The following is an 18,187-nucleotide window of genomic DNA, read 5'->3' on the forward strand; positions in this document are numbered from 1 at the left end:
ATCCATTACACACGTTTGAGCATCGAAGCAAGCCGAACCCTATCATCTACCGGCCATAAAATCCTGTAGAATGAGACACATAGAGAAACAGTCTATGGGTGCTAGAATATACAGTGGATGAGTCCAGGGCAGGCTTGGACTGGTCACCACCTTCATATCTCAGCAGTACTGGGCACACGTTACTTGAATTACTCAAGGAAGAAGGGGACACTATACAGGGACTTATAATGAATTGGGGAGAAGAAGAGGACTCTATACAGGGACTTATAATGAATTGGGGAGAAGAAGAGGACTCTATACAGGGACTTATAATGAATTGGGGAGAAGAAGAGGACTCTATACAGGGACTTATAATGAATTGGGGAGAAGAAGAGGACTCTATACAGGGACTTATAATGAATTGGGGAGAAGAAGAGGACTCTATACAGGGACTTATAATGAATTGGGGAGAAGTAGAGGACACTATACAGGGACTTATAATGAATTGGGGAGAAGAAGAGGACGCCATACAGGGACTTATAATGAATTGGGGAGAAGAAGAGGACGCCATACAGGGACTTATAATGAATTGGGGAGAAGAAGAGGACTCTATACAGGGACTTATAATGAATTGGGGAGAAGAAGAGGACACTATACAGGGACTTATAATGAATTGGGGAGAAGAAGAGGACGCCATACAGGGACTTATAATGAATTGGGGAGAAGAAGAGGACGCCATACAGGGACTTATAATGAATTGGGGAGAAGAAGAGGACTCTATACAGGGACTTATAATGAATTGGGGAGAAGAAGAGGACACTATACAGGGACTTATAATGAATTGGGGAGAAGAGGAGGACACTATACAGGGACTTATAATGAATTGGGGAGAAGAGGACACTATACAGGGACTTATAATGAATTGGGGAGAAGAAGAGGACACTATACAGGGACTTATAATGAATTGGGGAGAAGAAGAGGACGCTATACAGGGACTTATAATGAATTGGGGAGAAGAAGAGGACGCTATACAGGGACTTATAATGAATTGGGGAGAAGAAGAGGACGCTATACAGGGACTTATAATGAATTGGGGAGAAGAAGAGGACTCTATACAGGGACTTATAATGAATTGGGGAGAAGAAGAGGACGCTATACAGGGACTTATAATGAATTGGGGAGAAGAAGAGGACGCTATACAGGGACTTATAATGAATTGGGGAGAAGAAGAGGACGCTATACAGGGACTTATAATGAATTGGGGAGAAGAAGAGGACACTATACAGGGACTTATAATGAATTGGGGAGAAGAAGAGGACGCTATACAGGGATTTAATAATGAATTGGGGAGAAGAAGAGGACGCTATACAGGGACTTATAATGAATTGGGGAGAAGAAGAGGACACTATACAGGGACTTATAATGAATTGGGGAGAAGAAGAGGACGCTATACAGGGACTTATAATGAATTGGGGAGAAGAAGAGGACGCTATACAGGGACTTATAATGAATTGGGGAGAAGAAGAGGACGCTATACAGGGACTTATAATGAATTGGGGAGAAGAAGAGGACTCTATACAGGGACTTATAATGAATTGGGGAGAAGAAGAGGACGCTATACAGGGACTTATAATGAATTGGGGAGAAGAAGAGGACGCTATACAGGGACTTATAATGAATTGGGGAGAAGAAGAGGACGCTATACAGGGACTTATAATGAATTGGGGAGAAGAAGAGGACACTATACAGGGACTTATAATGAATTGGGGAGAAGAGGACACTATACAGGGACTTATAATGAATTGGGGAGAAGAAGAGGACACTATACAGGGACTTATAATGAATTGGGGAGAAGAAGAGGACGCTATACAGGGACTTATAATGAATTGGGGAGAAGAAGAGGACGCTATACAGGGACTTATAATGAATTGGGGAGAAGAAGAGGACACTATACAGGGACTTATAATGAATTGGGGAGAAGAAGAGGACTCTATACAGGGACTTATAATGAATTGGGGAGAAGAAGAGGACGCTATACAGGGACTTATAATGAATTGGGGAGAAGAAGAGGACGCTATACAGGGACTTATAATGAATTGGGGAGAAGAAGATGACAGTATACAGGGACTTATAATGAATTGGGGAGAAGAAGAGGACGCTATACAGGGACTTATAATGAATTGGGGAGAAGAAGAGGACACTATACAGGGACTTATAATGAATTGGGGAGAAGAAGAGGACACTATACAGGGATTTAATAATGAATTGGGGAGAAGAAGAGGACGCTATACAGGGACTTATAATGAATTGGGGAGAAGAAGAGGACACTATACAGGGACTTATAATGAATTGGGGAGAAGAGGAGGACACTATACAGGGACTTATAATGAATTGGGGAGAAGAGGACACTATACAGGGACTTATAATGAATTGGGGAGAAGAAGAGGACACTATACAGGGACTTATAATGAATTGGGGAGAAGAAGAGGACGCTATACAGGGACTTATAATGAATTGGGGAGAAGAAGAGGACACTATACAGGGACTTATAATGAATTGGGGAGAAGAAGAGGACTCTATACAGGGACTTATAATGAATTGGGGAGAAGAAGAGGACGCTATACAGGGACTTATAATGAATTGGGGAGAAGAAGAGGACGCTATACAGGGACTTATAATGAATTGGGGAGAAGAAGAGGACGCTATACAGGGACTTATAATGAATTGGGGAGAAGAAGAGGACACTATACAGGGACTTATAATGAATTGGGGAGAAGAAGAGGACGCTATACAGGGATTTAATAATGAATTGGGGAGAAGAAGAGGACGCTATACAGGGACTTATAATGAATTGGGGAGAAGAAGAGGACACTATACAGGGACTTATAATGAATTGGGGAGAAGAAGAGGACACTATACAGGGACTTATAAAGAATTGGGGAGAAGAAGAGGACTCTATTCAGGGACTCATAATTAGTTGTGAAGTGGGAGAAGGAATATGGACTCAAAGAATTGGAGGGGGAGATGACACAGTGCAGAGACTTATAATGAATTGGGGGTGAAATAGAAATTAGCTATAGACCTTTCGGAATGGGAGACTGAAGACTGGGAGTGTGCAGCATAAAAAACAGGAAAGATATGTGCTGCTATCTCACTGCCGTCTCTTAATTCATGGTGTATGCAATTATATAGAGGCAATCATGTTATGGAGCAGCAGGAGAAACTTAGAAACAATAACTGAGGTGAATCCTGTCACAGCCTTTTGTGGATAGTTGTCTGTATACAATATATAAGAAACTCAGTTTATACTTTTACAGGCAGCTGATTCCTTCTTTTACACATTAACCTTTTTATAACCAGCTATGTCATCTTCTTATAGATTAACATATTAACAGGAATTTGTCACCAGATTTTTGCTACCTCATCTGAGAGCTGCATAATGGCTAGAAAAAGACCAGGAATCTAATGATGTATCACTTAGTTTACTGGGTGCAGCAGTTGCAACACAATCAGAGCTTTTAGATTTAGCATGTAGCAGAGCTCAAAAGCTTACCCCGCCCACACCAGGCTCTCTGTGTACAAAGTACCTAGACATTGAGGTGCTTATCGCAGGAGGGGTGGAGTCAAATTTTCAAGGGTGCTTCAGCTAGTCACAGCAATGATAATCACCAGGTGATAAAACCGTCAGTGTAAATAAACAACAGCACACAGCCTGACATGTGACACATGGTTGAATTTTGTGTTTTAAGCTCTACCTCATGCTTTCTTCAGATTACATAACAAAAACCTGGTGACAAACTCCCTTTAAATGTACCCATGTTCTCCTGTTCTAAAGTATCCCTGTAGAAGCAGCTGTATCTTCTTGTTTTATTTAAATTACATAATACACAGAGACATCTTATTACTTATTTGAGAATTAACAAAAAACTTCTGGCTCCTGGAAGGATTTGAGGTAAATTCACCTACCCAAGTGGTACGATTTGTATTGTGCTGTGTATTTAGCAGTTTCATGCTCATTGGAATGCACTGGTGAATGATTCACACGGTTTGTAAATCTCTTTTGATAAATTTATAATAAGAGAAGATTTATATATATAAATTTATATAGAGAATCGCTTGTCCCATTGTCTGAGGGGGTCAGATCGGGATATCTGAAGTTGCAACATGACTATGTGTTGCCCTCTTTATGCGCTGAAGATGGCACGTTCCCTGAGTTTTTCCAGCAAGATGGTGCATCGCCACATTATGGGTGTCAGGTCCAAGCATTCCTACATGAACAGATTCCTGGAAAGTGGATTGGTCGTCATGGGCCAGTTGAATGGCCACCAAGGTCTCCCGATCTGACCCCCTTAGACTTTTATCTTTGGGGTCATCTGAAGGCAATTGTCTATGCTGTGAAGATACCAGATGTGCAGTATCTGGAACAACAGATACTGGAAGCCTGTGCTAGCATTTCTTCTGTGGTGTTGCACTGACAATCCAACACAATGGGCAGCACTTTGAGCACATTTTATAAGTGGTCATAAACTTGTAAATAACTCACGAACGAATAAAGTTATGTTAAAACAAAGCACTCCATCTAAAAGATAAAGTGTGATCCAGCTCACCCACATTGGAATAGCCAGCAAATCCTCGGCACGGATGAGAACCACCTGCTTGGTGGTAACAATAAGGATAAGGTAGGGATATACAGCCGTTTATGGATGAAAAATTGGTAAAATTTTATTTATAGAGTTGAGTAAAGCACAATATTCCCAATACTATAGAAAAATATTAATACAAGAGCTTTTCCAAGACATTTCAAACTGAATCTCAGTCCTTACTCATGGAGTACTCAGGTCATCAACATGTTAGACCTGATAAACCCCTTAAAGGAAAAGAGAATTTCACCACATTTTGCTCTCATTTTGGTAAAGTTAATTTTTATCTTCCCATAACTTTTAAGTCCTTTTTAATTAAAGAAATCTCCAGACAATAGTGTGAAGAGCATATTGTAGGCTGCCATGACTGTTTCATTCTGAACATTGGTGTGCGTACTAGCTAACATTGTGTTAAGGTACCTTCACACTGAGCGACTTTAGAACGATAACGATAGCGATCTGTGACGTTGCAGCATCCTGGATAGCGATATCGTTGTGTTTGACACGCAGCAGCGATCTGGATCCCGCTGTGAGATCGCTGGTCGGAGCTAGAAGGCCAGAACTTTATTTCGTCGCTGGACTCCCTGCAGACATCGCTGAATCAGCGTGTGTGACGCCGATCCAGCGATGTCTTCACTTGTAACCAGGGTAACATACTTACATTCCAGGGTCTGTCGCGTCCCCTCGCCGTTAGCTTCCCGCACTGTGTCAGCGCCAGCCGGCCGTAAAGTAGAGCACAGCGGTGACGTCACCGCTCTGCTTTACGGCCGGCCGGCGCTGACACAGTGCGGGAAGCTGATGGCGAGGGGACAAACACCGGAATGTAAGTATGTAGTGTTTGTTTTTTTTAACTTTTAAAATGGTAACCAGGGTAAACATCAGGTTACTAAGCGCAGCCCTGTGCTTAGTAACCCGATGTTTACCCTGGTTACCAGGGGACTTCGGCATCGTTGGTCGCTGGAGAGCTGTCTGTGTGACAGCTCTCCAGCAACCACACAATGACGAAACAGCGACGCTGCAGCGATCGGCATCGTTGCCTCTATTGCTGCAGCATCACTTAATGTGACGGTACCTTTAGTCTATAGTCCCCAGGACAGAATATAATTTTTAACGCAAACAGATGGAATGGTGCAATTCTAAAAACAATCATTGTACTATCTATGATCTGGCACAGACAGCAAACTATAAAACGGCTTTTGTGTCACCACCGCCTGTGGATACGAGCGCTTCCTTAAGACATCTCAGAGTGAATACATCTCCGACAGAACAGATTACAGCTCAGCTGGAACAATAGCTATGAATTAGTTTCTGTAACTCCTGGTTTTCATGCCACATTAATGTCCACTTTGCTCTGGTCATACTGCAATCTGTAGAATGAGGTAGAGAATGGCTGCCTTATTACAATACGTTCTGCTCTGCTAGACACTGAACTGGAACTATTGAGCTAAGTCAAGCATTGGTGTGGAGAGGCCCCTTCTTCACCTACATTCTTTAAAGATGAAAGCATTTCAGAGCTCTTTATAGGAATTTATTCTGTGGAGATATTGCAGCACACATATGCTTTGAGCAATGCTGCTGTCAGATGAGCCGCGATATCTCACTCTACAAGTGCGCTCCTATCACAGATGTTACAGAGGGGGAGGAAAGAATTAGTACTTCACTTCAGTTCGATTTAAAAGAAAACTGTTTTAATTATGCTGTTAAACTAGCCAATCCATCATCCTTTGGAGGAAAAAATATCCAGCATTTGTCCCACCAAGGTAATGATTTTTGAGTTTTCGAGTTCAGATGCCTATTGTCAGTCGTAGCGGTAAATGTTGGGACAAGTTAATTGAAATTTAGAGGCCTCTCTTACAGCCAAATCAGATCTCATGCTTTGCACTCAGGAGGGGCAACATCTCGAAACAAGTGTCTACAAATTGAGATTCTGGTTTGGCCAAGTCATGTGGCAAGGTTCGCAAAAGGGTCAATATTGATGTTTATTTTTGCTACTTCCAAAAGCTGGCACTAGAGTTCAAGTTCTCTTTTTCAATGAAGAGACAATTTACATACTTATGAGGTATAAAACACTGACTATTGAATGCCTTATTCATGTGATATGTATCTGTGTGACTTTGTTACATTTGTTGTCAAAAGTTCTGTAATGGGTAAAATTGTAAAGTTTTTGGAAAAAGAAGCATCTTTGCAATTTACCTTATATTAAAAATCCTCTCTGATCCCATTCCTAATATTGGGGGGATTTTAATTTTATAGGGTACAGTTCATTACCAAGGTAACCAGCCACCCTGCGGTCTCAGAGTGGCCAGATTCTTAGGCAAGGAGCATGCACCACTTATAGGCTCTATGCTTTAGAGTCTGCTTGCAAAACTCTGAAACTGACAGAATCACTGCATCTGACCAGCCTCAGTTCCCTCCGGCTTCTCCACATCTTGAGAGAGTTCTTAGTTTGGTCCAGCTGCTCAACTGTCAATCTTCAGGAGAGACTACATTTGAACAAACATTTAATTTCTATTGGACAAAGTCTATTTTGGTCTTTTCACTTTATCAAATTTCTTTAATGGTCATAAAAATAAACAAGATTGCAGTTGAGTCGCTTCTTCTATCTTCTCCTGCAATTAGAGCTTTTGACTTTCATAATGTATGCAGTGTGACAAAGTCACTGGTAAAGTTCTGGAGATATGTTTCACAATGCCTAATAGCGTCAGTGATATAAAATCCTCCAGCACATTAAGTGTCGTGAGGCTTAAGATAAGTTGCATAATAGGCTGGTCTTTATGTGGACAACCACAGAGCGGGTGGGAGGTTGTCCACCTTATCTCCACCTGCAGAGCTGGGCCGTGTGCCGACAGGACCTGTGTGGTGTCACAGTTATGTGATCAGTCACATGTGTGAGGAGTCACATGGTCTGGGCTTAAATAGATGAACTCCAGGTGCAGTCTGAGTTGTTGAGTATCTGGTGAGGAAGACTCCAGGAAAGTGTTTGTGTATGTGGTGCTTGTTAAAGGACATTGCTAATTAAGAGTGGACTGACCCCTACTAATGGAAGGACTGCAAGTAGTGCTACAGCTTGTTTTGCTGTTTTGCCCAGAAGGCCGTGTTTATTTTGTGCTTAAAACTTGGTTTATACTATATAAAATAAACCAAGTGCATCCTTAAAGATGCAGTTGTCCTGTGACTACCTCCGTGTGCAGTCGAGTGAGCCGATCTACCACAGCAGGTTTCCATGAAGCTCAGCCGCAAGTGCTTCCCCAGACTCTGATCGAATCTGCGCAGTATCTAAATTTCAGGATAAAAGTTAACCTCTAACATCCAAGTCACCTTTCTCCAGCTCAGTCATTTCTGTAGAGCAGTTATTATCTGCTTACCTCTCTCCCCCTCCTTCTCAGAACCTGACCAAGCTGTTGTTATCAATCATATAGAAAAATAATTCCCAAATCCCAACATCATAGCTCTTATTTTTCCAAACCGTGTGCTTCTTCATTTGCACTGACAGTTCATACACCTGCCCATGGGAAGCTACACAGACTAATTCCCCCTTTCTGAGCTAGGCATTTCATATATACAGCTTCCCATGGTCAGGTGTCTGAACAGTCAGGCCTATGTCCTGATCTTCCCTTATCTACAAAAATGTTGCCTGAAACAAGGTAAGGTTTTAATACTAGACAAAGGAAAAGATGGTCCCAATTGTGTACACCTTGTCGCGGTGGAATGTATTTGGCGCTTTTTTTTAAAATCAACATAGTGTTAGTGTTAGTTAAGTACCCTACATTATTTACATGTACTATTTACTTACTACAGAGTATATATTTTTGTTTTTTTCCTTGGGTTTTATCTGTGAAATTGCCACAGTGTGAACGTACTCATACACATTGCATGTTTATCAACTTATGCTCCGGCTCATTTCTTTGGTTATACTTCAGAAGCCACTGATAGCTAAATGCGTTACAGCAGAATTTCTGCTGGGCGTTATAGTTTTTCTAATCCTACAGTCCTACTATTCACCAGAATATGAGAAGTGCATTGTCTATGGATTTTGTCACGGATTTGCCTAATTTTGGTGGTAATACTGTGGTGTGGATGGTGGTGGACGATTTTGGCAAGATGGTTTACTTGGTCCCTACGGCTAAATGTTTAGTTGCATTGTTTATCTTTCACATCGTTAAGTTACACGGTGTTCCTAAAAATATCATTTCCGATAGAGGAATCCAGTTTGTAGCTAGCTTTTAGCTTTTGCTCCAGGGTGGAAGATTTTGTCTAGTTACAGTCTGTACGGAAAGTATTCAGACACCTTTCAATTTTTCACTATTCGTTTCATTGCAGCCGTTTGGTAAATGGCTGCAATGACACAAAGACTGAAAAATGTAAAGGAGTCTGAATACTTTCCGTACCCAATGTATCCTCTAAAACTCTGTCTTAAAATTCCATCTAGAAAGTATGCTCCTAAATTTGTTGGACCTTCTAAGATAATCAAGATCATTAATCCGGTGATGCGTAAGCTTCATCACTTAGGCTTCTTTCACACTTCCGTCTTTCAAATCTTCACAGGATCCGTCAAGACGTTGAAATGACAAATCCTGTGCAGATTATGGAAAATGTGTGCACTGGGCCGGTCTTTCTGATGGACCTGTCGAGCCTATGTGCACCTGTTGTGCATGCGTCTTAGCAGCGGTTTTCCGCTGCAAAAACGCATACACAAAAACCAGGCTAAAAAATTTTTTTTTTTTAAATCGCAATATTCTCACCTACCGGCGTTCCCGCACAGCGTCACCGATGTTCCTGGCACCTAGCGTTACTTCCTAGTAATACATTGCGAAATCTCGCGAGATGGTGAGAATATTGCGATTTTTTTTATTATTATTTTTAACATTCTATCTTGTTACTATTGATGCTGCATAGGCAGAATCAATAGTAAAAAGAGAAAGAGAGCAAGCGAGAGAGAATTTCCCTGATGGGAAATTCTTCCACGCATGCTCTCTTTGAAAAGGCGGGACTTGTCGCTGGATTCCTGCTTTTCACAGGCAGCGACGCATCCGGCGCCCATAGACTACTATTGTAGCCAGTGACGGGCAGCGCAGGATGCGTCGCTGACCGATTTTCCGATGTGCAGAAAAAACGTTCCTCTGAACGTTTTCTCTGCCCAACGGACCATTTTTTAATGCAGGATCCAGTGAAAGACGGATGAAACGGATGGTCATCCGTCACAATCCGTCGCTAATACGAGTCTATGAGAAAATGCAGGATCCTGCAAACTTTTTTGCAGGATCCTGCATTCTCAAAAAACAATGGATTGTGAAAGACGGAAGTGTGAAAGAGGCCTTAGTTGCATGAAGGATTAATAACTCCCTCCTTGATTCTCTTCTTAAAAAGTCTGAAGGAAGGCTGGGGCAGATCGCGGTTTCCAGCCATGGCCGATGATATTGCAGCATTGGCCATGGCTGGATTGTAATATTTCCCCAATTTTTATTGGTGAAATATTACGATTGCTCTGATTGAAAGTGAGAGTGAAACATCACTTTCAACAGGCAATCAGAGCGATCATAGCCACCGGGGGAGCAAAGCCACTCAACCGGGCTGAAGCACTACTCCCCCTGTCCCTGCAGATCGGGTGAAATTGAAGTTAACCCTTTCACCCGATCTGCAGGGACACGATCATTCTGTAACACAGCATATGTGTCTCAGGTCGGATTGGCACCGACTTTCATGACTCATACGCTGTGTCACAGGTCGGGAAGGGTTTAAAGACTGTTAAAGACTTTCATGCCAATTGCCTAGTGAGGGAGTTCTATCTGCAGTGTCAGCAGTTGAATATCTCGTTGGGTCCAGTGGCCCCTTGTAGAAGGGGGTGGTACGGTCATGCGTTTGGTTTTGAACACTTGATCCTGTGTTTTGTGGTCGGCGTCTATTTCTGTGGGTGTTTTTCATTTAATTTGTCTGCCCTATCAACGTTTGGGTGCAGATTTATATACTTTGGAAAGTATTCGGCTCCCTGGAACTTTTCAACCTTTTCTCACATATCATGCTTCAAACATAAAGATACCAAATGTAAATTTTTGGTGAATAATCAACAACAAGTGGAACACAATTGTAAAGTTGAATGAAATTTATTGGTTGTTTTAAATTTCTGTTGAAATTCAAAAACTGAAAAGTGGGGCGTGCAATATTATTCGACCCCTTTACTTTCAGTGCAGCAAACTCACTCCAGAAGTTCATTGTGGATCTCTGAATGATCCAATGCTGTCCTAAATGCCTAATGATGATAAATATAATCAACCTGTGGGAAATCAAGTCTCCGTATAAATGTACCTGCTCTGTGATAGTCTCAGGGCTCTATTTGAAGCACAGAGAGCGTCATGAAGACCAAGGAACACAACAGGCAGGTCCCTTGATACTGTTGTGGAGAAGTTTAATGCCAGATTTGGATACAAAATGATTTCCAAAACTTTAAACATCCCAAGGAGTACTATGCAAGTGATCATATTGAAATGGAAGGAGTATCATACCACTGCAAATCTACCAAGACACGGCCGTCCCTCTAAATTTTCATCTCAAACAAGGAGAAAACTGATCAGAGATGCAGCCAAGAGGCCCGTGATCACTCTGGATGAACTGCAGAGATCTACAGCTGAGGTGGGACAGTCTGTTCATAGGACAACAATCAGTCATACACTGCACAAACCTGGCCTTTATGGAAGAGTGGCAAGAAGAAAGCCATTTCTCAAAGATATACATAAAAAGTGTTGTTTAAAGTTTGCAAAAAGCCACCTAGGAGACACACCAAACATGTGGAAGAAGGTGCTCTGGTCAGATGAAACCAAAATAGAACTTTTTGGCAACAATGCAAAACGATATGTTTGGCGTAATGGCAACACAGCTCATCACCCTGAACACACCATCCCCACTGTCAAACATGGTGGTGCCAGCATCATGGTTTGGGCCTGCTTTTCTTCAGCAGGGACAGGGAAGATGGTTAAAATTGATGGGAAGATGGATGAAACCAAATACAGGACCATTCTTGAAGAAAACCTGTTGGAGTCTGAAAAAGACCTGAGACTGGGACGGAGATTTGTCTTCCAACAAGACAATGATCCCAAACATAAAGCAAAATCTACAATGGAATGGTTCACAAATAAATGTATCCAGGTGTTAGAATGGCCAAGTCAAAGTCCAGACCTCAATCCAATCGAGAATCTGTGGAAAGAGCTGAAAACTGCTGTTCACAAATGATCTCCATCAAACCTCACTGAGCTCGAGCTGTTTGCCAAGGAAGAATGGGCAAGAATTTCAGTGTCTCGATGTACAAAACTGATAGAGACATACCCCAAGTGACTTGCAGCTGTAATCGCAGCAAAAGGTGGCCCAATAAAGTATTAAGTTAAAGGGGCCGAATAATATTGCATGCCCCACTTTTCAGTTTTTGAATTTCCACAAAAATTTTAAATAACCAATAAATTTCGTTCAACTTCACAATTGTGTTCCACTTGTTGTTGATTCTTCACCAAAAATTTACATTTGGTATCTTTATGTTTGAAGCATGAAATGTGGGAAAAGGTTGAAAAGTTCCATTGAGTCGAATACTTTCGCAAGGCACTGTACCTTCCCCTGCTGGTGATAGTCTTTGTTGGATTCATTCACTTTGCTGTGGTTTAAGTTGGATAAAGTTGTTTCATGTGTGATTCCTTTATTCCTTAGGGAATTGCTAGCAATACTAGGAGCTGCTAAGGACATTCAAGGGGCGCTATTGCATTATCTTAGGGTGCCAAACTCCGCAGTCAGGCAGAGACAGACCAGGGTCAAAGAAGGCATTTTCCAGGTTCAAGTATTTGTATGCTACCAGTGTGAATGTGCTTTAGCAGTCATAACACTTAAGAGATAACTTTAGAAAACCCCTTCTATATCCAAGACCTGGTTTTCAAATCTGATGTGGTAATAATTCTGAAATGGCTCTATATATCTGGCGAGCCCCTAAAGAGTAGGTTTATAATTTATTTCTTTCCAACACCAATTATGTGTACATTTTGGTTTTGTTAATTTTTGGCTCTGCATAAAAAACATGGTTTATAATGACAAATCATGTTTTGGACTTTTTTAAAATAATTTTTGGGGGCTTTTGTTTTATATTGTTAGGAAATATTTTTGTTTTACTTGGTCTTATTATGGGACTTTTAATGCTTTGACTGATGGTCTGATACATTACAGTACTTCTGTATAACACTGACATTTTGCCTATTTGACACTGATATGCCACCATACCCCTAGGCCATTACTTTGCAATTATTGGGACCTCGTCGTCATCACAATCATGTGGTGCTTATGGGGTTAAAGAGAAAGATAAACCAAAGCCCTATGTTAACCATGATTTTTTATACATAATGACACCTGGGGGTTAACCATCCATGATCATTGTAAACTCTGATGGTTGCTGATGTAGCATTGTGTTAACTATAGTATACAGTCCATTATGAGGGTGCTATTTACTTTTCCCTCAGCACTGTCTTTTATCAGTTTACCTGCATGATATTAAAATTAACATATTTCTCCTAGCTGGACTGATGAATTGGTTATTTTATTATCAGGGAGTCATTCACATGAATTTCAGAGTAAATACATTAGCTATAGCAGGTCTTTAGAAACATATGCAGATGATGACTGTGGTGACAGATTTGATTTAAGAGGTTGTTGGGTTTAGATAGCACAATTAAGCACCATTAAGGTGTCAACTTGCCACCAGACCATATTTTACCAGGACAGTCCCAAAGTCTGACTTCCAAAAGGGGTAAAGCCTAAACCCAGCCTAAAGTTGTCAATTTGTTGGTGCACTTGGGTGTCTATGGTTGTTCCTAGGTGGTTCCAAGTGTGATGCTGAAATGTCCTGATTTGGGACATTCAAATTTGGTAAGAATGTTAGTGGACTACTAAATAGGAGTAGATTCTGTAAGAGAAAAGCTGAAATTGTTCTGGGATACTTTCACATTAAACAGAACTAATATACACTAAAGGTATACTCATGCACTCCATGGTCCCTCTGTAATAGAGCCCTGCTTATGTACTTATGAGAATGACAAAGGAAGGGGTGTAACATAGTTTATATCTGAAGTCAACCTAACATTTCAAGCTTTGGAGTGGACCTTGACTAGTAGACAATTCTTCTGTATTTTTACTTACTGGCTCATTATACGCAAATCCAAGGCCTTCAGCTGCAGTGTGGAGGATCACAGATTCCAATCTGTGACGCCTTACAAACTCTGCTGCTTCCTGCAAAACCAATAAGCCAAAAATGCTTGGAAACCATGGTGTAAACATAAATCTTAGTTAATTCTCTTTCGGCAATGAACATCTAAAAAGAATAGTTAAATCCTCCTTCACTGTGTGGTATCTATTTTTTCACGGCAACCACACATATCCAATATAGCCTATGTTGCTATATACAGTTGTGTAAAAAAGTGTTTGTCATTCCTGATTTGCTATTCTTTTGCATGTGTGTCACATTTACTGTAAATGCTTTAGATCACCAAGCAAAGTTCAATAGTAGACAAAGATAACACAAAAACACAAAATGCAGTTTTTGAATGATGGTCTTCAAAGATATGCAGGCCTCACTTGCCTTAGTTAAGGTCAGTGTTCATGACTCCACCATAGAAAGAGACTGGGCAAAAATTGCCTGAATGGCAGCACTTCAAGACGAAAATCACTGCTGAACAGTAAGAACATAAAGGCTTGTCTCACTTTTGCCAGAAAACATCTTGATGATCCCCCAAGATTTTTGGGAAAATTGTCTTTGGACTGATGAGACAAAAGTCCAATTTTTTGGAAGGTGTATGTCCCATTACATCTTGCGTAGAAGTGACACAGCATTGCAGAAAAAGAACATCATACCAACAGTAAAATATAGAGGTGGTCATGTTATGGTCTGGGGCTGTTTGTTGCAGCAGGACCTGGAATATTTGCTGTGGTAAATGGAACCATGAATTCTGCTGTCTACCAAAAATTCCTGAAGGAGAATGTCCGGCCATCTGTTTGTGCACTTGGGTTATGCAGCAGGACAATGAACCAAAACACACCAGCAAGTCCGCCTCTGAATGGCTTAAGAAAAACTAAATTCAGACTTTGGAGTGGCCTAGTCAAAGTCCTGACTTTAATCCGATTGAGATGCTGTGGCATGACCTTAAAAAGGTGGTTCATGCTTGGAAAGCCTTGAAAGGGCTGAGTTACAGCAATCCCGCAAAGATGAGTGGTCCAAAATTCCTCCAGTACGTTGTAAAAGACTCATTACCCATTATCATAAACGCTTGATTGCAGTTGTTGCTGCTAAGGGTGGCTCAATCAGTTATTAGGTTTAGGGGGCAATCACTTTTTCACACAGGGCCCTGAAGGTTTGGATTTCTTTGTTCCTTAATAATAAAGACCTTCATTTAAAAACTGCATTTTGTGTTTACTTGTGTTATCTTTGTCTAATATTGAAATTTGTTTGGTGATCTGAAACATTTAAGTGACAAACATGCAAAAGAATAGGAAATCAGGAAGGGGGCAAACACTTTTTCCCACAACTGTACATGGTAGTAAAATAATAATTCAAATATGATGTTTGCCTTTTTTTTCGGAAACTCTTGGCTGATGATTCTTTTTTAAATAAACTTTACACATTATGTCGCTCATAATCAATATAACAGATTTCTATTAGATGGTAGCTCAAACCCATGAAACACTCTATGTATGTTAGACCTCAATTAATTGGTATCTTAGAAATAACTATCTTAGACCTGGTCAGTCTGACATACTTACTTTTGAAAATCCATGTTAGAATGGCAGTATTATCAAACTTGAAATTGCACATCATAGAGTAGTACATGAGCATAACTAAAACCATGGATAAAAAAGGGGCTGATTTTTCAGCCCAGAGGCTGAGGTGGCTGACTCGGCAGCTTTTTTTTTTTGGAGAAAAAACACAAAGATGCCTTGGGCTACTTTCACACTAGCGTCATACGACGCACATCGCAATGCGTCGTTTTGCAGAAAAAACGCATCCTGCAATGTTGTTTGCAGGATGCGTGTTTTTTCCATAAGCTTGTATTAGCGACGCATTGCCACACGTCACAACCATCGTGCGATGGTTGCGTCGTGTTGTGGCGGACCGTTGGCACAAAAAAATGTTGCTTGCAACGTTTTTTGGTGCGTTGTGTCCGCCATTTCCGACTGCGCATGCGCGGCCGGAACTCCGCCCCCTCCTCCCCGCAACTCACAATGGGGCAGTGGATGTGTTGTAATAATGCATCCGCTGCCCCTGTTGTGCTGCGTTGTCACAGGATGCGTTGGTAGGTCGGCCCGACGCACTGCGACGGGCCAACGCTAGTGTGAAAGTAGCCTTACTCAGGTTTTTCTCTTCCTTGTGAGTTCTCCTTTTAGCAGAAAATTAGATAACACTACTATCCATCATTTGGTTGCTGAAATATCATCAGTCATGCTGCTGCTGGATTACTGCAGTCAATTTGGAGTGGATTCTGCTGTGGGCCCTACTGCATTTTAGTTGCACGTCTGGAGGGATTAGTTGCCTCTCTGACCATTTTTTACCAGTAACCCGTAAAAACGTACAGACGTGCACAGTCGTTAACCAACTTTTTAGATGCAGCTGGTGCAGTTACAACATCTAAAGCCACAATGACCTCACTCACCTTTGTAGGTCTGACGTCAGCTGGATCCATATAGTCGCTTATAAGGCTTTCATAAAAGCTGACATTTTCTAACACATCTAAGTCATTAGGATGGAAGAGTAGATAGGACTTGGCATATTCCAGAGCTTTTATATGATCTCCAACTGATTGTTGATAAAAAAAAAAATCATTATTAGTATCACTTTTTTTTTTAGACCTGGTACTCCACCTGTAAAATCACAGATAAATTTGAAAGGACCCAAACTGTTTTGATCATCAATATTGTCCAAAACTCAAAGCCAGAGAGCAAGAGACAGGCTAAAAAGAAAGACATACAAGTCGAAGCAATAATATTCACGCTATGCACATGCTCTCAGCACATTATAGTAACTTAGAAGCATGTTTGTGCCTATAGGAGCAATGTGAAATGTATGGTCCAGTTAAACTTATGGGAAATCTCCATTCATTGTGCTGATGAGAAGTAACAAGCCTGAAACAGCTTTATGCAGTGTAACTCAGAATGCACAGTTAACAGAGTTCAACAAAATTCATCGTCTTACTGCAACCACCATCCTACAACAAGCACATTATGGAGAATTCATAAAACTTGTATTAAATATTAGTTTTGATCAAAAATCCTCAAAAATAAGATGGTCTGAATTCATGAAGAGACACACATCTCTAAATGCATGTGGTTCATCTTTCGGGCTGTTAAATCAGGTAGAATCAGAAATGTGGTCCTATATTACAGTCATTTCTGCTATAATTTTAGTTACTTTCTAAAGTAAAAAAAAAGAAGTATTCACAGAAAGATGTATCTAATATATAATTGCCTAGAATACTACTTCCTGCAATTTGTGCCAACTTCCGTGGCTTTGTCCGGAGCTAATGTCCGGAGCTAATGTCCGGAGCTAATGTCCGGAGATTAATTACCTAGAATACTACTTCCTGCAATTTGTGCCAACTTCCGTGGCTTTGTCCGGAGCTAATGTCCGGAGCTAATGTCCGGAGCTAATGTGCGGAGCTAATGTCCAGAGCTAATGTCCGGAGATAAGTGACGTCAACAGTGTCCAGTGTCTGATTGGTTGCCGCCTGCTGCGAGCAACCAATCAGAAACGTGCCGTACTGTGACACACTCCGCCCGCCATTTTGGTGTGATTTTTGAATTTTTACCTCACAGCAAGTTTCTACTGCGTGGAGGCGGGCCCAGTGACGTTGCTCTTCAAGCTCCTGCTGAATTTCGTCAAAAAAATGATAATACCATTTACCAAAACTATATATATTTAGTTGTGAAGTGGTTCAGTGACATTTTCACACCAATTTTGAACTTTTGTTTGGTGTTTTCTCCATATACTGCCTATTATTTTTGTTCTTTCTTACTATTATTTATTAATTGTATTATTCTTACATTTGAATAAATAAAGTATATATGGATTCTAGACTCCCGATTCTTTAGAATCGGGCTGCCATCTAGTACAATATAATCTTTTATTAATGAATATTAAAACATGATTGATTATAATAATTCAATAAAATAAAGCACCCTAATCAACACAATTTTGGAGGCTGCTGTACAAATAATTATCAACGGTAGAAATACATTAAATTATGGTAAAAAGTGCAAAGTGATGTGACTGATTAATGTAAATATCAGTATAGCCTTAATAATATTAGTGTCACTCCCTGATGAAGCGACAGCGAAACGCGCGTTGGACTGCAGTGAGGGGGGCAGTGGTGTGTCACTTTGGTTGGCATCATGTCACTATTATTCTATTAGCTATTATTTTCATTGAAATTGCTCCTATGCTTATTTTTTTCATTGTGGTAGAATGCTGTACATTTAACTGAAAGGACTATTATCGCACTATGCACTTTTTCAGCTATTTGAGACATGATGTAATTATTTTTGTTTGACATATAATC

At 40.7% G+C, this 18,187-nt stretch overlaps 1 protein-coding gene across 1 annotated transcript in view; it reads right to left on the reverse strand.

The window, feature by feature from the left end:
* Positions 1–18,187, reverse strand: part of P3H2 (prolyl 3-hydroxylase 2) — a 329,435-nt gene that overhangs the window by 63,897 nt on the left and 247,351 nt on the right. The window contains exons 5-6 of the mRNA XM_069727108.1: positions 16,286–16,428; positions 13,782–13,871 (exon numbers count right to left, since the gene is read on the reverse strand). Of these exons, the coding sequence (XP_069583209.1) occupies positions 13,782–13,871; positions 16,286–16,428 (233 nt within the window). The remainder of the gene's footprint in view (positions 1–13,781; positions 13,872–16,285; positions 16,429–18,187) is intronic.

The sequence above is a fragment of the Ranitomeya imitator genome, chromosome 5, assembly GCF_032444005.1.
Source record: "Ranitomeya imitator isolate aRanImi1 chromosome 5, aRanImi1.pri, whole genome shotgun sequence".
NCBI classification, from domain to species: domain Eukaryota; kingdom Metazoa; phylum Chordata; class Amphibia; order Anura; family Dendrobatidae; genus Ranitomeya; species Ranitomeya imitator.